The 27,694-nt window shown below is 42.0% G+C and overlaps 2 protein-coding genes across 2 annotated transcripts; both read left to right on the forward strand.

The window, feature by feature from the left end:
- Window positions 1–172: 172 nt before the first annotated feature.
- endouc (endonuclease, polyU-specific C) lies at window positions 173–2,962 on the forward strand. The gene is made up of 8 exons (XM_026311552.1): window positions 173–327; window positions 549–605; window positions 693–792; window positions 864–975; window positions 1,062–1,183; window positions 1,958–2,070; window positions 2,221–2,371; window positions 2,487–2,962. Exons 1-8 carry the CDS (start codon window positions 317–319, stop codon window positions 2,760–2,762), a joined length of 942 nt encoding a protein of 313 aa, XP_026167337.1. The 5' UTR covers window positions 173–316; the 3' UTR covers window positions 2,763–2,962.
- Window positions 2,963–3,833: 871 nt separating this feature from the next.
- Window positions 3,834–27,310, forward strand: polr3b (polymerase (RNA) III (DNA directed) polypeptide B). The gene is made up of 28 exons (XM_026311541.1): window positions 3,834–3,905; window positions 4,154–4,186; window positions 5,008–5,064; window positions 5,138–5,202; window positions 5,314–5,389; window positions 6,881–6,981; window positions 7,683–7,774; window positions 7,861–7,978; window positions 8,376–8,484; window positions 9,285–9,407; window positions 11,321–11,437; window positions 11,519–11,653; window positions 12,812–12,973; window positions 13,147–13,347; window positions 13,529–13,691; window positions 14,923–15,076; window positions 15,388–15,462; window positions 15,572–15,670; window positions 15,789–15,916; window positions 20,050–20,259; window positions 20,438–20,596; window positions 21,454–21,571; window positions 21,685–21,827; window positions 23,951–24,054; window positions 25,087–25,253; window positions 25,794–25,907; window positions 26,024–26,197; window positions 26,397–27,310. The coding sequence occupies exons 1-28, from the start codon at window positions 3,834–3,836 to the stop codon at window positions 26,524–26,526; spliced, it is 3,399 nt and encodes a 1,132-aa protein (XP_026167326.1). The 3' UTR covers window positions 26,527–27,310.
- The last annotated feature ends 384 nt before the right edge of the window (window positions 27,311–27,694 follow it).

Consider the following 27,694-nt stretch of genomic DNA (forward strand, 5'->3'; position numbering starts at 1 on the left):
GTAAATGTGCCAACACAACAGAAACAGATCTGACTGATACCAGTGGGACTTTGCATTTTCAAGGGATCAGATTGACATACAAAACTTGGTCTCTGGGATACAGCGCCCTCTGGTGTCTGTGCAACTAAAATATGCGATGCGATACAACCAGGGAAGGCAAAGAGGGGTGTTCTTGTCCAGATCTGCTCAACGGAGTTGTGTTGATGGACATGGTCCAGCCCATTTAGGCTATGAAGTGCCTGGTGGAGACCGGACCTGTAGTGAATCAGACAAGTAAACGCTCTGCTGTAGTCCGAGGTGAAGGAGTGGAAGTATCATGTTGGCAAGGTATGGATTTATAATTTTCACATTGACATTAGTCTAAAAACTATTTTATTTAATCTGGACACGCTCAGTTAATCTATAGTGCTGCATTTTATAACACTGCCTGTAAGAAAGTTGAGTTTATGTTTTTTTGCACTATGGACTAATTACTAAAATTTAGAAGAACCAAACTTTTTCTCAATATTAATATAGTTATTGAAAATATGCCAAAATGTGATGTACAGGTTTTGTGGAGTCTTGGTCCTTCTTGCAGTCTTTCTCACTGGACTGAATGCATTAAGGTACAGAAGCCTGTTTGAAAAACTTCTCATAAGTAACTGTGTTTTTTTGTTTGTCAGTATTTTGATTAAATTAATTTTCACTAACAGACCAGCTGTAAATCAGGAACTATCCAATATTTTCAATGAACTGTGGAGGTTGGATGTGAACCGCATGAAGCCTGGGATTGACTATAATGTCTCTGTTCAGGTATGGAGTATGTTCATATTCACACAACACGTACTTTCTGTTGTATTAATTTTCTGTGTTTGACTGTGCAGGGCAGAGCCAGTTTTGTGAGCCAGGGAAGCCATGTTGTACAGGATCACGCCTTACAGCCACTGTTCTCCAACGTTAATGAGAACAGACTGAAGAACATAACCACTTTTGCACGTAAGTGTCTCTGCAACAAACAGAAACAGTTGCTCACTTGCTGACCCTTGAACGGGAGGTCATTTGCCTTAATGGGATTTCTGTAGGGTTCATGAAACTCCTGGACAACTTTGAGCGGTACACAGGCGTCACAGAGCAAGTTACAACAGAGGAGCTGACCGAGATCAATCTCTTCCTTGACGCCGTCTTAGAGACAGAAGTAATGAAGGTACATCTGACACTTCACAACCAGCTGCACTGAGCTCAGTTTCTCTTTCCTGCTGCACAATGAACATGTCTTAGGCTCCTCGGGGTGAGAAGATAATTTATAACAATATCATTAGTTATTTAGTTTCCCCATGTTTAGTTTCCAGTTTGTTGTTTTCCAGCAGCTGCACAAGGACTTTTGCCTCTTCCAGCACAGAACACAAGCTTCATCATGTTAGTGAAGGAAAAACATCTGTCTGCAGCTGTGGAATGCAGAGTTGGCCTCTCCACAGAGGATCCCTGGAAAAATGTGGACATGCAGTACTTGTGTTTGGAAGAAGGGCCGCCTGATTAGATGACTGTAGTTTACTTCAGGACAAATGTTATATACAACTACTTTGATATAAAGGCTTCTCACAGCAAAATCACCAGTGTTAAATCAACTCTCTGTTAATTTGACACTAAAAATTCTTAATATGTGTCCACTTGTCACAATTTTATTGTGTGCATTGGTTTTCATTAGTGAAAATAATTAAATTTAATGTAGCTTTGAGTATTATTTTAATGCAGCATATATAAAATCTAAGTATTTTTATACATTAAGAATTTTCTCTTTGGTTGAATAAATAGTTTAATAGTTAGGAGAATAATAGATTTTAAAACTGTGTTGGGTCAACACCATAGAGCTAAGCTGCCTTGTCTCATTTCATTAATGTGATCTGTCCTTTATGATGAGAGAATCTCGCACCAGAATCTGGTTTGCATTGGACACGTCATATATGTGATTTCTCCCCAGCGGGCTCATAAGTACCTGGTGAGCAAAGGACAATCCAGCTCTAACCTGAGGCTGTTTAAGAGTCAGCTGAACTTGATCTGGTTCCACCTTTACCACAGACAGAGAAACACGGGGTGAGATACTGAATTTATCAGATTCATCACTAAACCTGTGTGTACAGAAAGCAATCAGTGGCTTTACTGCAACTGTGCAAAACTATCACATTGTCCTTTTGGAGTAATATTTTATTTTGTGGGGTATTTTTAAACAAAATCACTTCGCAGCCTGGATTCCAGTGGATTTGAGCATGTATTTGTTGGAGAGACCAGATCTGGACCAGAACTCATTGGTTTTCACAACTGGATCCAGTTCTACTTGCAAGAAAAAAACAGGCACTTAGACTACAAAGGATACAAGGCCAGGGAGCATGACTTAGTAAGTGTAGCAGTCAGAACATCAAAAAATGTCTTTAGAATAAAATCTTTGTCCACGTGTGTCTAACTTTACTCCTGTTTTTGATAAATTGAGTTTGATGTGTTTCCGTCCACAGCCTGATCGAGACGACCACATTTTGAACCTCCAGTTCAGCTGGCATGGTGTGGTGAAGCCCGTTGGCAGCATCTTCATCGGGACCAGCCCTGAGTTTGAGATGGCAGTCTTCACCATTGTCTTCCTCATGAGCAGAGAGAGGAGCACTACAGTGCTGGTCAACATTGACCAGTGTCAGATGGAGCTGGTGGTGGTCAGACGCGGACACTCGCTCGGTACAGGATATCCCAAACTGCTGAGCAGCAACAGCAGACATGTCGGGCAGCGCACACACTGACTTCTCCTCTGACACAAAGTGATGCTCACGGCTGTACTGGGGCAGGACTGTAGCGCAGTGAACAACACAAATGTCTCTACATGTCTCTATTTTTATCGGACCACTGTAACTTCATTATTAGCATGAATAACTTTCATTAACAATGTTATGTTCAAATGTTTGTTTTTTTGTCTTCAACAAATAAAATGACCTTTATTTGACTTTTGTACTGCCTTTAAATTTCTTCTTTGCAGCAATATAATTGCTTTAATTATGAGTATATGGAATACTCAACAGCACGGTGGATTAGTGGTTAGCACTGTTGCCTCACAGCAAGAAGGTTCCTGGTTTGAAACCCATCAGGGGTCTTTCTGTGTGGAGTCTGCATGTTCTCCCTGTGCTTGTGTGGGTTTTCTCCAGGTACTCTGGTTTCCTCCCACAGTCCAAAAACATGTATGTCAGGTTGATTGGTGACTCTAAATTGCCCATAGGAGTGAGTGTGAGTGTGTGTGGTTGTGTGTCTCTATGTGGCCCTGTGATGGACTGGTGACCTGTCCAGGGTGGACCCCTGCCTTTCACCCAAAGAGAGCTGGGATAGGCTCCAGCTGATCCCTGTGACCCTGGTTAGGAATAAGCGGGTATAGATGATGGATGGATGGATGGATGGATGGAAATGCTCCATTACATTATAATGTTGTGCACAACTGGCAGTAAATGATTTCAGTGTTACTTGTAAAGAATCATCCCTTTAGGAGGGTTAAGTACATAGTAACAAATGAGCCTGATTTTAAAGTTGTAGGTGATCAGTGTGTACAAATGCACACCTGGCACCCATCTAACACTGAGGTTTTATGAAAGAAAATTACTAAAGGCTCACAGATGAATGTTTTGTTTTACAGTGATATGTGCTGTTGTCCTAAACAAACAAAAAACTAAAACTAAAACCGGAACTGATACCTTTGTTCAGCCCGCACGGGGGCTTTACAGAGTAACACCCGAGAAGGACGCATGCTGCTGTAGCTTCCGACGCCTGTATGAACACAGAGTACGACAACCGTTTTCTGTATTTACTGTTGAGCGACAGAAACAGCGATGGAGGCGCTGGGAGCAGATTTTTGTGACATGTCTCCTCAGGAGCTGGCGGCTCCTGTCAGCGCTGTAGCGGTGAGTTTACAGGAAATAACGTTTCGCAGCAGGAGGGAAGAATAACAAAGCTCAGAAATGTAAACCACAGCTGCTGTGTTAGTTTGTTGATGTTTGTAGGTCACTGAGAGAGAATAGTCTTTTTTATGTTTTGTGTGTTTGTTAACAAGTCGTTTAAATCAGCTACAGCTGCAGAATCCAACGTGTTCAGGGCGAAATGCTGCTAAACAACAGACCGGGTGTTTATTTGTCGTCTTTCTTTGTGACAGGAAAAATGGAAACTATTACCGGCCTTCCTGAAGGTAAATAAACAATCCTGTATCTGCTGTGAATCCCAGACATTTTACTGCATTTGACCATATACATTACTTACATCTGCAGTATATATAGTATACATATGCAGTATATATAGAGAGGTGGGCACTGAGGGCCACAGTCCTGCTTGTTTTCCAACTATCACTGCCCTACCAGTGCTGATTACCTGGGTCAGGTGTGTTCAGCCAATCACAAACTGGAAGGTATCAATTCATTTTGTCTTCCCCCATTTCCCCCCTCATCTGAGATGGTATGTTCCAGCTTGTGATTGGCTGAACACACCTGACCCAGGTAATCAGCATTGGTAAGCAGGACTGTGGCCCTCGAGGACCATGGACTGGACAACCCTGGTATATAGTATATACATGTACAGTATATACTATATAAATATTTGTATGTAGTATATAAGTATACAGTATATAAGTATGCAATATAAAGTATATAAATATGCAGTATGAGGGTATATAAATATATAAGTATGTGCAGTATTTTTCTATGGGGTGATGGCCCTAGCACCGACCCTTAGTTGTAAAATCAATTATTTGCAGTGTTGGTTGATCTGTAGTTTATTTTTGACTAATAGTTTACAAAATGTCAGAAATAGTCTTAAATCCTTTAATTCCAACGATTAAAAAAATGCAGTTAAGTGGTTGGATGGGTACTGCTGTTGGCTTTGTATTAGTGTTTTCTGCCAGTTTGTCAGGCTCAGTGCAGCCCATGAACTCATACTTTGACCATGTTACATACTGAGCAGTTAATTCAGTCTCTTTCATGTGCCCTTCCAATATTGGCTTTGTGTGTTTTACAGGTGAAGGGTCTGGTAAAGCAGCACATTGACTCATTCAACTATTTCATCAATGTGGAGGTAAAGCACGGTCCCAGCATGAGTGTGTTGCAGCTGCTGCAGTTAAATACAATATGAGCGTCTTCTGTTGCAGATAAAGAAAATAATGAAAGCAAATGAGAAAATCACAAGTGATGCTGATCCCATGTGGTACCTCAAGTAAGCCAGATGATTTGTCTTTGCTTTAACTAACATTAATGTGACACATATATAATGTCTCAGTAATTAACTTCAGTAAGAGATCCAAACATTTAAACATTCTCCCTGCAGGTACCTCAATATCTACGTTGGTATGCCTGATGTTGAAGAAAGCTTCAATGTAACTAGACCAGTATCTCCTCATGAGGTGGGCCGAGTTTACTATTAATGACAGTAGTCTGAAGTTTAGCTAACTAGAGTTTGACATACTTTTGGTTTATCAACATTAAAACATCAGTTGTCAAGAGGTGACTGTTGTGGAGCAGGAAGTAGCAAAGATCAGTAAGGATGAAGTGAGGAAGGCGTTGGAAGAGGATGAGGAGTTTAGGTATGGAAGTGTGGAGGCAGTAGAGTTTTTGACTGGGCTACTTAGCAAGATCTTGGAGAGTGAGAGGATGCCTGAGGAATGGAGGAGAAGTGTACTGGTGCCCATCTTTAAGAACAAGGGAGACGTGCAGAGTTGTGGAAACTACCAAGGAATAAAGCTGATGAGTCACACAATGAAGTTATGGGAAAGAGTAGTGGAGGCTAGGCTGAGGTCAGAAGTGAGCATTTGTGAGCAGCAGTATGGTTTCATGCCAAGAAAGAGAACCACAGATGCAATATTTGCTTTGAGAATGCTGATGGAGAAGTATAGAGAAGGCCAGAAGGAGCTGCATTATGTCTGTAGATTTGGAAAAAGCATATGACAGGGTGCTGAGGTGCTGAGCTGTGGTTTTGTACGAGGAAGTCTGGAGTGACAGAGAAGTATGTTCGAGTGGTGCAGGACATGTATGAGAGCTGTAAGACAGTGGAGAGGTGTGCTGTAGGGGTGACAGAGGAGTTCAAGGTGGAGGTGGGACTGCACCAAGGATCGGCTTTGAGCCCCTTCTTGTTTGCTGTGGTGATGGACAGGCTGACAGATGAGGTTAGACAGGAATCTGCGTGGACCATGATGTTTGCAGATGACATTGTCATCTGTAGTGAGAGCAGGGAGCAGGTGGAGGAAAATCTAGAGAGGTGGAGGTTTGCTCTGGAAAGGAGAGGAATGAAGGTTAGCCGCAGTAAAACAGAGTACATGTGTGTAAATGAGAGGGACTCAAGTAGAACGGTGAGGATACAGGGAGTAGAGGTGAAGAAGGTGGAGGATTTTAAGGACCTAGGGTCAACAGTCCAGAGCAACGGAGAGTGTGGAGAAGAAGTGAAGAGATGTGCAAGCAGGTTGGAACGGGTGGAGGAAAGTGTCAGGTGTGATGTGTGACAAAAGAGTGTCAACAAGAATGAAAGGAAAGGTGGACAAGACAGTGGTGAGACCAGCAATGTTGTCTGGTTTAGAGACAGTGGCACTGAGAAAAAGACAGGAGGCAGAGCTGGAGGTAGCAGAGCTGAAGATGTTGAGCTTCTCTCTGGGAGTGACGAGGATGGATAGGATCAGGAATGAGTACATCAGAAGGACAGCTCATGTTAGATGTTTTGGAGAAAAAGTCAGGGAAGCCAGCTGTGGCGACCCCTGAAGGGAGCAGCCGAAAGGAAAAGAAGAAAACGTCAGTTGTCAGAAAATATTTGACTAATTCAGCAAATAGGCTGAACGTTTACAGGCTCCTACTTTTCAAGTGTTCGCTTTGCTGTTAAAGCTCATTGTTCCTGTTTGTTTCTGCAGTGTCGCCTCAGAGACATGACCTATTCAGCGCCCATAACAGTGGACATAGAGTACACTCGCGGCAGCCAGAGAATCATCCGAAATGCACTGCCCATTGGAAGGTGAGAGTGAGGGTGAGTGTGAGGGTGAGTGTGAGGGTGAGTGTGAGGGTGAGTGTGAGGGTGAGTGTGAGGGTGAGTGAGTGTGAGAGAGAGTGAGTGTGAGTGTGAGTGAGTGTGAGAGTGAGTGAGAGTGTGAGTGTGTGAGTGTGTGAGTGTGTGAGTGTGAGTGTGAGTGTGAGTGTGAGTGTGAGTGTGAGTGTGAGTGTGAGTGTGAGTGTGAGAGAGTGAGAGTGAGAGAGTGTGAGTGTGAGTGTGAGTGTGAGAGAGAGTGAGAGTGAGAGTGTGAGAGTGTGAGTGTGAGAGTGTGAGCGCGAGAGTGTGAGCGCGAGAGTGTGAGCGCGAGAGTGTGAGCGCGAGAGTGTGAGCGCGAGAGTGTGAGCGCGAGAGTGTGAGCGCGAGCTTGAGAGTGAGAGCGAGAGAGCGAGCGCGAGAGTGTGAGTGTTAGAGTGTGAGTGTGTTAGAGTGTGAGTGTTAGAGAGTGTGAGTGTGTTAGAGTGTGAGTGTTAGTGTTAGAGTGTGTTAGAGTGTGAGTGTTAGTGTTAGAGTGTGTTAGAGTGTGAGTGTGTTAGAGTGTGAGTGTTAGTGTTAGAGTGTGTTAGAGTGTGAGTGTTAGTGTTAGAGTGTGTTAGAGTGTGAGGGTGAGAGACTGGTGTTTTCCTAAAGTCTTATTCATGTTTTTGTTGTTATTGTGCTTTTCTCAGGATGCCAATCATGCTGCGAAGTTCAAACTGTGTTCTCACTGGAAAGACACCCATGGAGTTTTCAAAACTCAATGAATGTCCTCTGGATCCAGGTACACAGTCATAATACCACCTAAGCGTGTTATTTGGTCTTTTTCAGTAAAGATGTAATCGCACACCTTTCTATGTGTCTTCCCAGGAGGTTATTTCATTGTTAAAGGTCAGGAAAAAGTCATTTTGATCCAAGAGCAGCTGTCCAAGAATCGAATTATTGTGGAGCAGGACAGGAAGGGTGCTGTTGGAGCCTCAGTGACCAGGTTTTGTAACCACACCTGCTCCTAAATCTTCTTCACAGAAAACTTCAATCTCAAGAAGAGACTTTGTTTATGCCCAACAAGCACTTCAGCTGTGGCCAGAAAGTGCTGCCTTCTGTTCTATTTCTAATAATGTATAATTTAAAAGTCAAAGTTGCCCTGTGGATATTTTTCTGTTTATTTTCAGGGCTGTAATGTAAAGAGGAATATATTCAATACTGTTCCACATTGGCCCTAGTTGCACAGATTTATCTCCCAAAACTAACAGGGTCACTTTAATTAGTTTCCAGTTTTCCTGTTGTTTTATGAAACTGCTGTTTTTTTTCTTTAAAGCCTTTTGTTTCTTTATCTGCTCTGATGCTGATTTTCTCACCTGCTTTCTCTCTTCTAATACTTCCAGCTCCACTCATGAGAAGAAAAGCAGAACAAACATGATTGTCAAACAAGGCCGTTTCTACCTGAGACACAACACATTGTCAGAGGACGCTCCCATTGCCATCATATTCAAGGTAAACGTCTGTGTGAAGATGATGGGCCCTGTCACAGCTGCTGTGTCCAGTAGGGGGTGCAGTAAGACCACAGACGAAACTGTGTTTTATATCGTTGGCCCACAGGCTGAATGAAGGACTTATTGTTTCCAAAGTAACTTTGTCTGTTTCAGTAACTTTGTGTTTAACTGTTTAATGCAGCTTTCTGAAAGGTCCTAAACAGCTGATTTCACTCAGTATAAATAGTACAAATACATACTAATTACTTTGATAAGTTAGTAAGTACTTGTAATTCAGTAATTTCTGTAGTTCTTCATCTTAGTCATTTTCATGTGTTTCCCTTAGCTCTCAATGAAAATGTCAGTTAGCCAGCTGGCATCATTAACTACTTTGCCTCTGAGGACAAATCTCTCCAAACATGTCAGCTTGTGAGCATCAAGTGCTTGGAGCTGAAGTCATTATCCACAGGACACAGTCAGCGCTCGCCCTGTTTGCTGTGCACTTGTCTTTCCTGGGTGACTTCTTCCCTGTCCATCTTTGTGTTTGGCAGCGGCTGTAGAAACAACCTCAGATCCAGAGTGAGACAGACAGATCAGTTCCCACAGCCTCACATTTCCATAAGCAAATGTCAGACATCCTTATGACTCCCAGTCCACCCTCTCCCCTACACCCGCACTTCTCCTCCTCACCTCTGGCCCCAGCAGCAAAGTGTTTTCTGTTTGTTCATTTCACCTCACCAACCAGCTCTTACACAGATGAAATATTGAAATTGTTTTTGTAATGTTAGATAAGTGCACATGGTCTTCCCCCATCATCCACAGGGTATGGGTGTAGAGAGCGACCAGGAGATAGTTCAGATGATTGGTACAGAGGAGCACGTCATGGCCAGTTTCGCCCCGAGCCTGGAGGAGTGCCAGAAAGCCCAGATCTTCACACAGACTCAGGTATCTCCGTAGTCAAAAGTATTCAATTAAATGGATACTCACTGGATTTCCAGGGACAATGTACAAATACTGTAGTCGTTTTAACAAAACCTTTCTAAGCAATGTAGATATAATGATGCAGATAAAATTTATAAAGATTAATATATTTCATATGTATATTTCAGCCTGTGCTGCAGGAAAAAATCCTTTATTTTCTTTCTTCCTGAGGATTTTGTGAGAAGGCTGATATCACTCAAGTCTGTACAACAGAAAAGAAACAGCAGCTGTTTAGCTTAACCTACAATAAAACATGATGTGATGTCTTATTAAACTTCAGAAAGGCGCATAAGCAGATTTTATAATCACCTGAATTTTTGCACAAATTTAATTGGCAAATTTAAAAAAATACTCACCCCTAATTTTTAAGGAAAAAAGAAATCTAGATTATGACCTGATAAATCTGCGAAATCACTGAAATAAATAAATACATCCTAAGGTAAAGAAATAGAAGTAAATAATTTATTGACATTCAGAGCAATAACAATTCTTCCCATTATACGAGACCAAAATTTTGTGGAAAAACAAAATGCAGATTTTCAGTGTGGTTAGTTTTAAAATCAACGCTTGTTTAGAGTAATTAGTTTGGACGACAGAAATAAGCAGAGTGCTATAATTATACAAATTTCTCTCATTCAAACAGAATTTAGTGTAATTAAAGCATTTCAGGTTGACGTCAGTAAACAACATTATTGAGTGTGTGCCCATTAACTTTGTCTGAAGAGCGGGATGTTGTTTAGACACAGAAACAAGTGGCTGCTGCTGCTGACAGAAGGTATTTTGTCTGTGTGATCAGACGACTACGGTTTTGTCTTATCAGACAGTTAAGTGATGCTTTTCATAGGTTATTCAGGAGGCCCACATGTTTTCTTTGACAGCTACAGATGAATGCAAGGAGCCATGGTTTGTTTTTGATAAAGCTTATGTTGTTAGAGGAGCCACTGATGCATTGATGAGGCCATATTTGCTTCCTAGCAACTGGTCGCCTCAGGTCTCATGTTCGTCTCTCTGCCAGCGTCCACGATGTCTTTTCACGGTATTCATTGGATCATTGTGTTGTGCACAATGAGGCCTAAATCTATATAATTACCGTAATGGCAGATAAGCCTGAGGAAACATTGTTATCAGATTATGATAAGTAATCTGTCTTAACCAGATTTATTTTTTCTAATCATTTATAGTTTTACACAATTGTACCTTTTATGTATCTTTTTTTTTATATATATATATTATTTTGTATATTTTATTTGTTGTGTGGTGCAGGGTGGGTGGTCTTTCTCAAAGTCTTCAGTCTCATTAACCTTTGACCTCTTCTATACTTTTGACCCTTTTCTGTAAAGAGCTTCAGAGACACACTGACTCAGGTGTTTCAGGTGTGTTGTGTGTGTTGCGCGCGTGTGTGTGTGTGTGTGTGTGTGTGTGTGTGTGTGTGTGTGTGTTCCTTTGCATCATGCCTGTTGTGACATCCCATATGTGTGTTTTCTAAACAAGTTCATGTTAATCACTTAGCGTCAGAAACAAGCGATGAAAACATCATACAGTTTAAATGTTTTGATAAAATTGAAAACTGAAATATCAAAAGTTTCAGGGCATCTTAGACTAATTCTGCATGTCCTCTGTTTTCTTCCTCCTCAGTATCTGTCACTGTTTATCCTCAAATAAAGGCAAAGTAAAATTAATCAGGACATTTTTACCTCATTGTCTTCAACTGATGTGTTTCAAATACTGCTGTTCATAAATATTTATAGTGTAACATTTAGCCCTGGTCCACTTCTTGGTGTTTATCGTCCTAAGACAATAACCTCTGGAATATTTGCAGCAATGACAAAGATACTCTGCTCCCTGTCCTTTGCTGTTTCTGTCGCTCTGTGTCTCAGGCTCTGAGGTACCTGGGGAATAAAGTGCGGAGGCAGCGCATGTGGGGAGGTCCCAAGAAGACCAAGATGGAGGAGGCCAGAGAGCTGTTGGCATCTCTTATCCTCACACATGTGCCCGTATGTTAACACTCAAACACGAATCACAGATTATACTCGGATTATATTCCTGATCCTCATCATTTTGTGTTTTGTCTGTAGGTCAAAGAATTTAACTTTCGGGCTAAGTGTATTTATCTGGCTGTGATGGTGAGGAGGGTGATTCTGGCCCAGGGGGACAACAAGGTGGACGACAGAGATTACTATGGCAACAAACGACTTGAGCTGGCTGGACAGGTGAGCCTCCATGCACTTGTCCATCATGTGGTCTCATTTACAGCTCATACAATACCAGATTTAATCCTCATTTCAGTCAGTCCTATATATGAATGTACAAGACAAAAAAGCAGGCTTATTAAGTTTGTTTGTTAATTTGTCAACTGAGGAAGCTGTTAATGAGCTCAGTCCTGATGTTAAAGGCACCCTGCTGAACCACGTATTCATTCTGTGCAACTGAAAGGTGTTGACTACCTTTTCTTTCCTCATAGAGAAACCAGAAAACAAAACACGTGTGATGTATGTGTATAGACATGTCCTAATCATGCATACATGCTTTAGAATAAACGGATCACAGCATTTGACCAGAGGACAACGGCTGCTCCAGCCCTGATCTCTCACCTGCATCTTTGTTCCTGCCTCCCTCTTTTAATAAGACTCATTATTTCCCTCCGCTTTGTTTTTTTTCTTGTTTTGTTTTTGTCAACACCCCCCACCTGCCCCCTGGTATTTCAGCCTGGCTTTGTCAGGAGAGAGATATGCAGTGGCACCAAAATCCCGAAGCTGTGGAAGCGTAGGGATTTTTCAGCACCGTGACAATAGAATTGCTGCCTTGACTGGAGCGATTGAGCTAATCCGCAGGCCCGGCTCTGATAATGTAATTACTGCTGTCTTAAGGCCTTTAATTCCCCCCCTCAACCCCTGCCTCCCCCAACCTGCTCTGTATAAGGAGCAGGAGATTGGAGGAGGGGGTGTGCTGAGCCCTTTTTCAATAGGGGGCTTACACACTAACAACACCAGCAATCTCCTCGCTCTCCAATTATGGTTCTCTGACATTCAACTAATTGGCCTGGCTGCGTAACGGAAGTTTAATTTCTTTATTAATTTCTGCTGCCTGTTTTGATGTATGCTAATGTACAGACTGGGTGGGGCTGTGTGAGACGCTGCCTCCTGTACGTCTGGCGGAGGAGGACAGGGACCTGGGACTGAGGCCAGGTCAGGCTTATCAGTGAGCCACCACACCTGGTTATTAAATCTGAGTGTAAACGCACCTCAGCACGCCAGGAGATCTGACAGTCCGAACGTGCGACAACCCCGTCTCGGAAATTATTGTTGTTCTCACTGTTGAGTCTGGAGACGCAAAAACGCTGTTAGTGATGATGGCTTTTTGTTGTTTAGCTCCTGTCGCTGCTGTTTGAAGATCTTTTTAAGAAGTTTAACTCTGAACTGAAGAAGATTGCTGACCAGATCATCCCCAAGCAGAGAGCAGCTCAGTTTGATGTGGTGAAGCACATGCGACAGGATCAGATCACCAACGGCATGGTCAATGCGATATCCACAGTGAGTCACCACAGCAGCGTGTTTTAAAAGTCAGCCGTACTCTAATCATTCACACCCCAAAGCAAAAGACTAATTATTATGACCATACATTTTGGAGCCACTGTGACTTTTTTAATCAAAGTATATTCATAGGCAGGTCAATAAAGACACTGAGTGTATTTATTTGTCCTTAGGGCAACTGGTCGCTGAAGAGATTCAAGATGGACCGTCAGGGAGTCACCCAGGTCCTGTCTCGTCTCTCTTATATTTCAGCTCTTGGCATGATGACCAGGATCTCGTCCCAGTTTGAAAAGACCAGGAAGGTCAGCGGGCCGCGTTCGCTGCAGCCATCACAGTGGGGCATGCTGTGTCCGTCTGACACTCCTGAGGGAGAGGTGAGTGACTACAGCAGCCTCCACTAACCTGTCCCCACTGATCCTGTGAAGACGACGTTATACTAATACAAATTAACGGTTCTCTAAAGTACGCCTGCCATATCAGAGTTAAGAGTATTGATGGAACAGAACGTCTTTTAAAGACCTGTACTTCGCTGATATCCTTGTTCTGGTTTTCTAGGCCTGTGGTCTGGTAAAGAACTTGGCACTGATGACCCACATCACCACCGACATGGAGGACGGGCCAATCATCAAGCTGGCCTTCAACCTGGGTGTTGAAGACGTCAACCTGCTGTGTGGAGAGGAGCTCTCCTACCCCAGCGTCTTCCTCGTCTTCCTGAATGGTAAAATTCTTCCACACCAGTAGAACCTAATAAACAAACACGGAAAGAATGAATCCTGGGTGCCTTTACTTTAGATCACATGAAAAGAAAGTCTAATCCTCCCTGTTTCAGATGCATTACTTATGAACATGAAGGGGAAAATATTCCATTTAGTTTACAGAAGGCAGTTTTGAATTATGCAGGGAGGCTGATAAGTCATTAATTTCATGGCAGCAGTAGGTATTATTCTTGAGTCAGGACTTGGCCCCTTAATTACTGTATATGTTTGTCTCACCACTGATAACTGTCAAATTATATTAGCTGCCATACCATTTAATTAGTTGGTAACAGCAGGTGTTAAATCCCTCAGTGTGTTCACTGCAAATGTGCCCTCACACAGAGGCAGAGCACAGTGTCTCCTCTGTTCTCCAGTCATTTGTCTGTCAGACGTGATATGAACTAACCCCTGCAGACATTCTTAGCTCTGCTTTCCCCAGCCACAGACGTTCAGAGGACACTACTGTATAAGCATGCTGTTTGTAGATGGGGGTTTTTGAGAACCTGAAGCTGAATCTACACACAGTTTTATGCTCCCAGGGTAACTTTGATTATCTGCTGCAACTTTCTGATCTGTATTTAAATCAGTAAATCCACAGAAAATCAATCAGCTGGTGTTTTAAGTTTTGGTTAACTGTTGATGTTCTTTTTAAAGGAAAACATTTTCTGGTTCCAAATGTCACAGTTTGATGTTATTCTTTATCTTATATGGTATATTAAACACCTGAGTCAGGCTGGCCTCTGACAAAACTTTGATGGGCTTTTTCCCTTATTCTGACATTTTATGGACACGATGCTTAATTGAGAAAATAATGAACAGACTGGTTATAAAAAATAAATAAATAAAAAGTCGTATTTCATTCATTGGAAAATGCAAGAATACATCTGGAAATTATTAAAGAAATGAACAGTGTCTGTTAGTTCCCTCTCAGATTATTATTATAATAACAATCACATAAATTTCTGTGCTAAGCTCATCCCTCATGCAGCTCTGATAAGAAGGCTACAAACATGTTTTGCAAATTATTCTTTTGGTAAAAGCTGACTGATGTTAAAAACTGTTAACACTGTACATGAAAGGCTGACAGCAGTAAACATTCAAAGGTGGAAGTTGGTAACAACAATTAAGTGCTTCTGTAGTTTTGAGCAATATGTGCATTGACTGTCTTTATATCTGTCTTCATCACGTCAACAGGTAACATTCTTGGTGTGATCCGAGATCATCACAAGCTGGTCAGCACCTTCAGGTTGATGCGTAGGGCGGGTTTTATCAATGAGTTTGTGTCCATCTCCACCAACCTGACTGACCGCTGTGTCTATATCTCGTCTGATGGAGGACGCCTCTGCAGGTGAAGAAGACTTTTTAAAGTTACTACCATAAAAATTAATGTTATTGATGTACATTAACTAGGAACCACTCTGTGACAGATAATTAGTAAAACTCTTCAATACAAATCCATGTATGCTGTCGACATTTTTTCAAATTTACACATACAAGAATTTAATTCTTTGCTTTTTCTTTTGTGGGTCAGAAATACAAAATTGACTAGACTTTTAGGAATCTTCTGCCTCCTGTAGTGATGTTGTCTTAAAGAGGAAAAGTTGCTCATTTGTAGTTTGACTTTGTTCTGCTTTGGTCTGTGTTGTTTTCCCCCTTCAGGCCGTACATCATAGTGAAAAAGGGAGAGCCGATGGTGAAAAACAAACACATTGAAGATCTGTCGCAGGGCTACAGGTGAGAACTGCTTCTGGGAGAGTTTTTAACAGCATATATTTGTTCGCAGATATTCACGTATATAAAAGAACAAGCTGTCTGTTTCTGAAACATGTTTTCTTGAATCGAGAACCTTTGAGGATTTCCTGCATGAGGGCCTGGTGGAGTACCTGGATGTCAATGAGGAAAATGACTGTCAGATCGCACTTTATGAATACATGATTACTAAGTGAGTGGCACATCAGTCAGCCGACATTAGAAAATGGGAAAAGATCCTCCAGGTTGGTGCGTGTCAGTCAGCATGCTGGTTTACAGCCTCCTTTATTTGTTTCTTTTTATTTCGGTAGAGACACAACGCACTTGGAGATTGAGCCCTTCACGCTGCTCGGGGTGTGTGCCGGCCTCATTCCCTACCCCCACCACAACCAGTCGCCCAGAAACACATACCAGTGCGCTATGGGCAAGCAGGCCATGGGTAAGAGTCAGCTGAGCAGGTAGCTTTAATCAGTAAGCATGTCATTAAAGTGTGAAGATCCCCGATCCCTTCTCAAACATCCTCCACACAGATGCAGTGTTTACTTCTGCACATGCACACACACTGACACGGATGCTTACAGTAATTTATTCGTACACGAACACTATTCTTAAGCCCCCTAAATCTGCTGGTTCAGAGTTTGTATTTGCACAAGTTAAAATCATACAAAAGGACATTAGAATAACAAACAGTATAGATACAGGCAAGATACAATACAAGCCTGCTGGTTTGTCTCTGCTTCTGCTCTACTTCTTGTCCTAATACATTCGTATGTGTGATTGAGTGTTTTTTCTTATGTGTGTGTGTGCCAGTGTGTGTATGCGCATGGACATCAAACATGGGGCGCTTGCGTAGATTCTCTATTGTGCTGAGTGTGTGCAGAGGCCCTTTCCCTGCCAGTCACCCAGAGTGTCATTAGCAATTCATTGTGTCTGCTCTGGCTGTGCTCAGGAGGTCAGTGTGCTCAGCTGCGAAAGACCATAGAGTGTGCACCCACAGCTCCTTGGTAACCAAAACTTCCCCAAACGGCCCGGCTAACATTCATAAGAACTGCTGTCACCCCCACCGCTTTACCTCCGTCCATTTCTTCCTCCCCTCCCACCATCTTTACAAAAACACAGACTGGAACTATATTTGGCCCAATATCCTCTTGCCTTGTCTGTTTTGTGTGGTGAACCCAATACATGTCTATACAATCTGGTTGTGTGGCCCAGGCCTGTTATCACAGACTCTGTGCTTGTAGCTTGATTGTGAAGTAATAGCATCTGACAAATGTCAAGGCTTCCAGAGAGGCCAGACTTTATGCCATAACTTGTTCTGCTGCTCCATTCTGAGATCATGCACCCACCCAACACCTTTAATAGTTGGTCTACGTAACGGTCACAAAAACCAGTTCTACTTGTCATTGTGTACCGTCCACCTGTCCCTTACTCAGAGTATTTCACTGAATTCCCAGACTTCCTGTCTGATTTAGTGCTTATTTCAGATAAAGTCATTATAGTGGGAGATTTTAACATTCATGTAGATGAATAATAGTCTCAGCACTGCATTTAATTCAATATTAGATTCAATTGGTTTCACTCAAAATGTTAATAAACCCACTCACTGTTTCAATCACACCCTTGATCTTGTTCTGACCTATGGCATCGAAATTGAACATTTAATAGTTTTTCCCCCAAATCCTGTTTTGTCAGATCATTCTTTAATAACTTTTGAATTTAAAATGATGGATCATGCAGCGTTTGGAAGAAAATTCCACTACAGCAGATGTTTATCCGACAATGCTGTTAAAAAATTTAAGAAAATGATTCCATCTTTATTTACATCTATGCCAAGTATAAACATAGTGGAAGGCAGCTACCTCAATCCCACTCCCTACCAAATTGATCATATTGTTAACAGTGCTGTAGCCTCACTGCGTGAAATGCTTGATTCTGTAGCCCCTCTGAAAATGAAGTTAGTGAATCAGAGAAGACTAGCCCCATGGTATAATTTACATGTTCGTACCTTAAAGCAGGCATCACGAAGGCTGGAAAGGAAGTGGCGTTCCACAAACTTAGAGGAAATTTTTCTAGCCTGGAAAAACAGTCTACTAACATATAAAAAAGCTCTCCATAAAGCCAGAACTGCATACTATTCATCACTAATCGAGGAAAATAAGAACAATCCCAGGTTTCTTTTCAGCACTGTAGCCAGGCTGACAAAAAGTCACAGCTCCGTTGAGCCCAGTGTTCCCTTAGCTCTCAGCAGTGATGAATTTATGAGTTTCTTTACAAATAAAATCACAACTATTAGAGATAAAATTCAGCAGATGCTTCCTATACCTGCAATAAATGAATCTTTTACTACAGTAGCTCTTGAATCATCTGTAGGACCTCAGTTATGTTTAGACTGCTTCTCTCCCATAGATCTCTCTGAATTTACATCAGTAGTTGCTTCATCTAAACTGCTTAATGCCATTAATGAACTCATCTTTATTAGACTTAGTAAATTTATCTCTACTATCAGGCTACATACCACAGGACTCTAAGACTGCAGTAATCAAACCCTTACTCAAAAAGCCTAGTCTTGATCCAGGAGTCTTGGCTAATTATTGACCAATATCCAACCTACCATTTATTTCTAAAATCCTAGAAAAAGCTGTTGCTAAGCAGCTATCAGACCACTTACACAGGAATGAAATATTTGAAGATTTTCAATCAGGATTTAGAGCACATCATAGTACAGAATCAGCACTGTTAAAAGTCTCCAACGATCTTCTCTTAGCCTCAGATAATGGACTTGTTTCTATAGTTGTCCTCCTAGACCTTAGTGCTGCATTCAACACTATCGACCACAACATCTTATTACAGAGACTGGAGCATGTGATTGGTATCAGAGGAACAGCATTGAAATTGTTCCAATCCTATTTATTGGACAGATTCCAGTTCATTCATGTCCATGATGAACCTTCCACATGCACACAAACACAAAGTTAGTTATGGAGTTCCACAAGGCTCTGTGCTAGGGCCGATTCTGTTCACCCTGTACATGCTTCCTTTAGGCTATGTCATTAGGAAGCACTCTATTAATTACCACTGTTATGCAGATGACACTCAGTTATATCTATCTATTAAACCTGTTAACACAAACCAGTTAACCAGACTTCAAGCCTGTCTAACTGACATAAAGGCCTGGATTACCAGTAACGTCCTACTTTTAAATTCAGAGAAAACAGAAGTTATTGTATTTGGACCTAAAAACCTCAGAAATAACTTTTCTAAAATTAGAGCTACTTTAGATGGCATAGCCCTGGCCTCCAGCACTACTGTGAAAAACCTTGGAGTTATTTTTGACCAGGACATGTCCTTTAACTCACACATAAAACAAATCTCTAGAACTGCCTTCTTTCACCTGCGCAACATTGTCAAAATTAGGAACATCCTGTCTCAAAATGATGCAGAAAAACTAGTCCATGCATTTGTTACCTCAAGGCTAGATTACTGTAACTCATTACTATCTGGATGTCCCAGTATCTCCATAAAAAGCCTCCAGTTAATCCAGAATGCTGCAGCCAGAGTCCTGATAGGAACTAGCAAGAGAGATCATATTTCTCCTATATTAGCTTCACTTCATTGGCTCACTGTAAAAATTTAAAGAATTTAAAATCCTTCTTCTCACATACAAATCCCTTCATGTTCAAGCTTCATACCTTAAAGACCTCATAGTACCATATTATCCCAATATACCACTTCGCTCTCAGAGTGCAGGTCTACTTGTGGTTCCCAGAGTTTCCAAAAGCAGAATGGGAGGCAGAGCCTTTAGTTATCAAGCTCCTCTCCTGTGGAACCAGCTCCCAGTCTGGGTTCAGGAGGCAGACACTCTCTGTACTTTTAAAGGCAAATGGGCCTTTAAAACCTTCCTCTTTGACAAAGCATATAGTTAGGGCTGGCTTCAGGTAACCCTGAACCATCCCTTAGTTATGCTGTTATAGGCCTAGACTGCCCGAGGACCATTGGTGCACCGAGCTCCCTAACCCTAACCCCCCCCCCCCTTCCCTTCCCCTCTCTTCCTCTCCTCCCACCTCATGTATATTCCACCATTGAATGTCACTAACTTTGTGCTCTCTCTCTCTCCCCTAGTTTGTGCTCTCTCCCTCTCTCTCTGTTCTCTCTCTGTACCTTCTGCAGGTGTCCCTGGTCCTGGAGCTGTATATAGCTGATGTGCAGTTACTGGCCCCACCAACTTGCAGTGTCTATTTGTTGTTTATTGTTGCTGTTCTTTTCTCTCTGCTCTATCCACTCACCCCAACCGGTCGAGGCAGATGGCCGCCCAAACTGAGCCCGGTTCTGCTGGAGGTTTTTTCTTCCGTTAAAGGGAGTTTTTCCTCTCCACTGTCGCCAAGTGCTGCTCATAAGGGAATTGTTGGATTTTTAGTTTTTGTAAAATGCCTTGAGATGATTTGTATTGTGATTTGGCGCCATACAAATAAAATTTAATTGAATTGAAACACTGGAAATTTGACTGTAAAAAATGTTCTGCAGTGAGTTACAGCAATGATGTTTCCAAGTATTGCTTTGATATCTCCTCTCCAGGTACCATTGGATACAACCAGAGGAACCGTATCGACACTCTGATGTACCTGCTGGCGTATCCTCAGAGGCCCATGGTCAAAACGAAAACTATTGAGCTGATTGACTTTGAGAAGCTGCCCGCTGGTCAGAACGCCACCGTGGCCGTGATGAGCTACAGCGGCTACGACATAGAGGATGCTCTTGTCCTTAACAAAGCCTCGCTTGACAGAGGTCAGAGCTGTCTCAAAATGACAAAGATCAATTTGTCAGCCTCATAAGACTCCTGCTTCTCAGTTTGTTAGAATTTCTTTGGTTTAAATTTCTTTTTGAGGAAAAAGGCCTCTGTTGCTGGAGTTTGGGTCAAGTCAACAGCAAACAGTCAGTTCACTGTGATGATGTTTCTCTCCAGGTTTTGGCCGGTGCCTCGTCTATAAAAATGCCAAGTGCACACTGCGGCGTTACACCAACCAGACCTTTGACAAGGTGATGGGGCCCATGCTGGATGCTGCCACACGAAAGCCCATTTGGAGACACAGCATCCTGGATGCCGACGGCATCTGTTCCCCTGGTGAGTTCTGGCAAGACCCCAGGAAACCCAGCATGCTTTGCTGCTCCTTGCCTCAAGAGCCCCATTAATTGTGATTGACTACATAAACGAGATTCATGTATAACTTGTACAGTAGTCTGAGGAATGATTTGACAGTCAGTTGACAAAGTTTTACAGATGTTTAAAGGCTTTACTTAATACTATGTACAAGCTGTGTTTGATGTGACAGGAGGGTCAGAAGGGTGGGATTTGATAAAACAGTTGTGATGGGTTTAATGGTTGGATTCAAGCCTCAAGTTACTCATAGGGAGGTAAAGATGGACTGTTTCACAGGAAAAGAGAGGAGGATGAAGTCTGGTCATAAGGTCTTTTAAAATCTCCGACCAGTTTTAACAGTACAGTGAGTTAAGTAACACGCTTCATGTGCTTGCTTGCATTTGATTGAAAGTTTGGTTTGAACAAAGTGAGAATGACTTCAAAACACTCAACAGTAAAGATGGATAAATGCTCAATTTGTACAAGATTGGTCTCAACAGGGCTGAAGAGGGTGAAGTTGTACATATTGTTTTAGAGCAGCTGCATTAGTGAGTGGAAATAAAAGATAAAGACGATATAAAGAACTAAAATATTGCACACACCTGGTTGTGGATTGAAAATCAACCTGAAATGAGGCGGTTGTTGGCATTTATCTGACTGTCTGTTGTTGCTCAGACCTTTTCTAGGATTTCAGTGTGTGACTCTTGGCTTATTCTGGTTTTCAGTTAAAGAAATTTGTTGAGGTCCATAAAACAGCATATACAGTATCATCCTTTCCTTTACTGTATGTGGTTAGTTCACCTCAACACCATGTGATCTCCTGTGTCTTGTGTGTGGCACAGGTGAGAGAGTGGAGAACAAACAGGTGTTGGTGAACAAGTCCATGCCAACTGTCACCCAGACACCACTGGAGGGCAGTACCCAGCCAGGCCAGCCCCAGTACAGAGACGTGCCCACCTGGTAAGTGCCCATCAGCTCTTGTTGCCACACCTACATACTGTGGACCCACGTGTTCAAGCTTCTCTGCACATCCTGATGTAAAAAAAATCCTTTTGCTTATTTTGTTTATGCAGCTACAAGGGCTCAACAGACTCGTACATTGAGAAGGTCATGATCTCGTCCAACGCTGAAGAAGCTTTCCTCATCAAGATCCTCCTGAGGCAAACCAGGAGACCAGAGATTGGAGACAAGTTCAGCAGTCGTCACGGACAGAAAGGTGCCAACCTCTGCACTGTGGCACGGCAGGTCACATGTCGAGCTCAAACGTGAATACAGAGAATTACATGAGTTTGAACCTGTTGTGAAAGATTTTTAAATAACTGGCTTAAAAAAGAACGTGGTCGTCTCTGTGTCAGAGCGTTTGTTGAGTCAAGTCCCAGTAGCTGTTGCTCTGTCACTGCCCCCTGTCCTCATCTTTCAAGAGCTCTTTTCAATTAATTGGCTCTTTGTCCTGTGCCAGACTATGCAAATTTATTACACCCGAGCAGTATTCTGCTGCTACTGGGGGAAAAAGTGTTTACAACCTTCATTGTTGTGCAGCACCTCCCCTATAGTGGGGCTTGTATGATGTTTTAATCAAAAAACTAACTGGCGCCATGCATAATTTACTCTCTTCATTAACACAGTGGCCACTGGGCGGTCAGCTCAAGATGGGACAATGTCTTCTGTCTCAGATAGTGACGAAAAGAGAGGGGTCACCGGGGGGTTAGCTGGAGGAGATCTGACGGAAAGGCCCAGATGTGTAACTGATGTTTGGTTAATTAATAATTCAGAGCTTTGTGTTGTTCCTTCATAATGACTTTCGAAGAAAAGCTTGTGAAACCAGCTGAGTTGTTCTTGTGTGTGTAGCAAATATTTTATATTATTGAATCCTGAACTGAATCTTAAACCACGTTTTTGTCATTTAATTACAAATGAATTTTGGCTTCAGTGATGGATCTCCCAGCTACTCATGACTAGTCTCATAAGTCCTGGTCAGCAGAGCAGAATGAGTTAATTATTTACTGGACACACACACGCACACACACACACACAGCTGTGGAGGTGGGGGAGACGGTGAAGGGGTTGTCAGTAGTAGGGGCCCATTGTGCGAGCCGCCAGCATGGAGCTGTATGAGCTGTGATGGAGGGCTCTGGACCCTTGCTGTTGTCTTGCCTTTCTCTGCTGATTTCATGCCTCTTTTATCATTCACTTTCACACAAAACAAACAACACCGAGGATGTCTGCTATGGGAACTAGTGTCTCTCTCTCTCTGAATCTTTCTGTTCACTTTCTCCACCATTTTCCACTTTCTTTCCTCCTTCACTTTTACTTCTTTCAAGCTTTTTTACAGCCTTTTCTTTTTATTTTCTCTTTTCACCTTCTCTTCTGGCCCTGCCATACTTGCCTTGTCTCTTTTCTTTTCACCTTCTTCCTGCTGTTGGATGACTTTCCAGTACGTTGTTGCATTTGTTCCCAGTCAACATCCTGTTGCAACATCCTGTAAGGCATCAGCAGTCTGCCGTGTGCTGTGGCACCAACTGGTCAGCTAATAGTCACTTTCTCCTCTCCAGTTGATACCCTGCACTTCCTTTGAGTTGAACCGAAAGCCATGGATGTGTAATCCGGGTCTCCCTGTCAAACTAAGCACCTTTCTCCACTTCCTGCTCTCCTTCTCTTCTCTCCTCTTTCTTTTTTTTTCATTTGCAAATGGGCCTACAATCTGTTTACCCTGGCCAGGGAAGAGTGCTTCGGCCCCTCTGCAAACATTTGCACTCACACTTAAAACTCCTGGCTACCGAGGCGCTTGTCCCCCATGTCATGTGAATCAAAAGAGGACCCTATCTGTCCACATAAGTATGGAAATGTCAGTCTGCCAGAGGTCCAGACCAGGCTTCTGTCAGCAATGCACACAACAAAACAGTTTTACTGCAAGTTCACTAGTTTTCAGTCAGAAATGCGTGGTTAGCTACGTTAGTGAACATAACTAGTTTGAACTTTTTGCTTAAAATGGAGGACAGGGGTGTTGCTAACGGTTTATCTTAATTACCTTAAACATGCATGATTTATTTGTCAAAAATGTGAAAAGTAAAAGTGAAGTCTTCAAATTCCATGTTTTGTCCAGCTAATATTAAATCCTCATGTCAGCACCTGAAATCCGAAGGTGTGTGTTTGAGAAATGACTTAAATCATCTAAATATTAAAATAACTTTGGTTTCTGTTGGTTCACTGGTTTCTTGAAATTGATTATTTGGATTCATCTGCAAAAGTACAGTTGCATGTGAAAATCAACTTGTCATCAAAAGTCATGTTGCTGTGAATGAATGTGTTTTTGACTGTGTTGTCTGTTTTTGTTTTTAGGTGTTTGTGGTCTTATCGTCCCACAGGAGGACATGCCATTCTGTGACTCGGGCATATGTCCAGATATTATCATGAACCCTCATGGATATCCCTCCAGAATGACGGTATGACATATGTTGTTGGGCTGCAGTTAAGAATCCATTTTCATTATATTCATGAAAAACAAAAGCCATAGTTTCCCAAAGTCATGTATTGTCCAAACAAACAGTCCAGAAACCTTTTAATACGTTATTATATAAGAAAATGTTAATAATCAATACTGAAATCTGAAACCAGCAAAACAGTGAAAATCATTGTAATAAATAATTTAAAATAGATTATCTGTTGATAGACTATTAATTAATTGTCTGATCATTTCAGCTCAAATATTCTGCCCAACATTCCATGAGGAGGTTAAATCAGTGTTTGTTTTAGTGAAAATGTGGTAATGTGATACCTAATCCAGGTCTTGAATACTGTTGTGATTTTTGGCTGTGAGCTGAGTCTGAGTCACCTCAGTCTGTGTGTTGACTGTCGCTCTTCATAAGGTTGTGTTGGCTCTTGTGAGACAAAACCCTCATTATCCCCCTGCTGTTCTCCTCTCTGGGTTATCATTGGCTTCCAGAGCACACGTCCATTGACGCCGCCAAGCAGCAATCATCCTGTTCACAAACAGATATTTGTTGCTGCGGAGACATCTGCCAGCAAAGCCGCCAACTGTAGCAGCATGCAGGAAGTTTTATCAAACATGCAGAGTACATCTGAACTGTAGGACGGCTTTAGGACGAAAAAACCTTTTTTCTTTTGCTTTTTGTCCTTTACGCTGTAAAAACAGGAATGATCTTTACGGTTGAAGTTGTCAATGTGTTTGCCAGCTGTGGTTGTCATGGACAAGACTCAGAAATGTTTGGCTCGGGAGCATGTTTCTGTGCCCTGACAGTGAAATGAGAGTAGGTGTTTCCTTTTATGTGATAGGGTCAGGGGTCCCCTGGGTGCGACCTCCGTGGAATTGTTTAAATCTGTCATCCTTAGACTGCGGGTCTCACCCTGGGGGGGCACATGTGTAATCTCATCTCATCCACAATATCAACATTTAGTGTCAGGACAGATGTAAATCACAAGATTCATGTTATGAACTGTGCGTCTGGTTCTGTCAGGTGGGAAAGTTGATTGAGCTGCTGGCTGGAAAGGCGGGAGTCCTGGATGGACGGTTTCACTATGGTACAGCCTTCGGAGGCAGCAAGGTGAAGGATGTGTGTGAAGATCTCATCCGTTACGGATACAACTACCAGGGCAAAGACTATGTCACCTCAGGAATCACTGGGTAATAAACAGGAAACACCTCACACAAATTAAACAGCAGTGCCACAATTTCCTGATGAAACTGTTGTTTTTGATCACTCTGCTTCACTTGTGTCTTCAGGGTGTCTTCGGCATGAAGAGCTCATTGCCTTTTTATAATCATACAGGATGTTAAACATGATCCTTCTCCCAATGTCCATGTTTGCTTAGCAGAGGAACGCACATGTCCAATAAGCACACTTATGTGATAGTGGGATTAACTAATCATCTTGTTTGATTCAGGGACTACGGTTTCACCTTTTTGTTTTTTTGGAAGCATAATTGGCAAAAGAACAGCATCTTGGTGGTTGGCTGTCAAATTTAAGATGTTTGAGCTTCCCAGAGACACATGAATGCACCATCGTTATGATGTCTTTACAGCAGCACCTGCTCTCACCTGCATTACCACAATAACTTAGATTAATGATGGAGTAATAGATGATGTGTGTCTGTGTGAGGAATTAAGTGATACAAATCATTCAGATGAAAATATCTGACTGTGTGACTGCTGGATTTTCCTCAGAGAGCCACTTGAAGCTTACATCTACTTTGGACCAGTGTATTACCAGAAACTGAAGCACATGGTCCTTGACAAAATGCATGCTAGAGCCCGTGGCCCCAGAGCTGTCCTAACCAGGTAAAGATTTTAGGATTGTGCTTAGAAATACTAATAATAACCTCAACCTCAAACTGTCCAAATTGTTAACAGTTATTTTCCTCTGTGTTCTCTGAATGTGTCTGTCCTGCCGACAGGCAGCCGACAGAAGGCCGCTCCAGAGACGGAGGTCTGCGTCTGGGCGAGATGGAGCGCGACTGTCTGATCGGCTACGGAGCCAGCATGTTGCTGTTGGAGCGTCTCATGATCTCCAGTGACGCCTTCGAGGTGGACGTGTGCGGACAGTGCGGCCTGTTGGGATACTCTGCCTGGTAATTTGAACACACATACTAACAAGGACAGATGAGAAGAAAACTGCATCATCTTAATTAGTTAGTAGTTCGGTGGTTATAGGGTTTTTGCCATCCTGTGAACCTGTACAAGTAGTCATATATGACAGAATAGAGATTACAGAGTTTTCTGTAATCCCCAGAGTTGTCTCTGGTCTGATTGTCAGTTTCTGTCTTCCAGGTGTCACTACTGTAAATCGTCCTGCCATGTCTCCTCCCTCCGAATCCCATATGCCTGCAAGCTGCTGTTCCAGGAGCTGCAATCCATGAACATCGTCCCCCGACTGAAACTGTCACGTTACAATGAGTGACCAGGACAGGGACAGAAAAAGTGTGTGTGAGTGTAAGATGCAGAGCCGGAGACTTAATTTGGTCTGAAAAAGTTTTTTGAATGAGCAGAAAGAAAAAGACTAAAGATTTTTTTTGTGGTTCGGTCAAAACAATGAGTTGACCTTTTTTTTTTTTTTCCTGTTTCTCGTTTATGTTGGTACTTTCTCACCATTAAATAAGCTCTTGGTGTGTGTACAAAATAAACACAGAGATTATGTTGCAAACAGCTGATCTGTCTTGTACAGGTTGATTACTTTAAACTCACCATTTCTGTTTATTGACCTATGTTAAAATATGTAAAAATGCTTTTAGATCAAACAGCAGCACTTCATGATCAATTTGTTCTTATTGGTTTCATTTTCTTTATCACTGCAAATTATGATTATTATTGATTTGTATGTCAGCTGACTTTAAGCCACTGGGAGCCCATTGGTTGTCAGGTTGGAGACTGGGAGTAATGGTTCCTTAAATCATTATTTATGTGTGTTAGTGAAGGTTACCTGATGTGCCATCCAGGTTTGAATCAAGCGAGGGACATTTGTTGCACATCACTCCCCCTCTCATGCTGTTTGTGTTTCTTAAAATAATCCGTACTGTTGTTCGAAACTCAGCTGAAAGGACAAACCCAGTGTAAAAAGGCTTATGAGGTCAATTATGGTACATTCAGGTGCTGATAGAAATCACGAAATATGACAATTGTCTGCTAAAGACAGGATTATAGTCACTAGTTAAAACAATTGAATTAAACAGCAACTCACAAAGTAATTCTGTCAGTTAAGTGCGTTATGCTCCGTGTGTGATCGTCTGAAACAATCACTGATCACATTCAGCCCATCAAGCCTGAAGCAAGTGAAAATAACAACACAAGAATAAAAAGCCATTTTGTTTTAGTCTGTAAAATATGAATCAACATCAATGAATGTTCATTTTAAATTTTAGGGCTGCAAGTAAATGTTATTTTCATTATTTATTAATCATATGTGATGATTAAAAAAAAAAAGACCATTCTCATAAAGGTCAAGATAATTTCCTCAAAGTCGTGTTGTTTAAAATCCCAAGATATTCCCTTTGACTGAGGTTATCAGGTAATTTTAAGAGGCTGAAACTAGAGAATTTTTATTAAATTGATAATTAAAATGGATGTCAATT

The sequence above is a fragment of the Mastacembelus armatus genome, chromosome 6 (genome assembly GCF_900324485.2).
Source record: "Mastacembelus armatus chromosome 6, fMasArm1.2, whole genome shotgun sequence".
Lineage (NCBI taxonomy): Eukaryota > Metazoa > Chordata > Actinopteri > Synbranchiformes > Mastacembelidae > Mastacembelus > Mastacembelus armatus.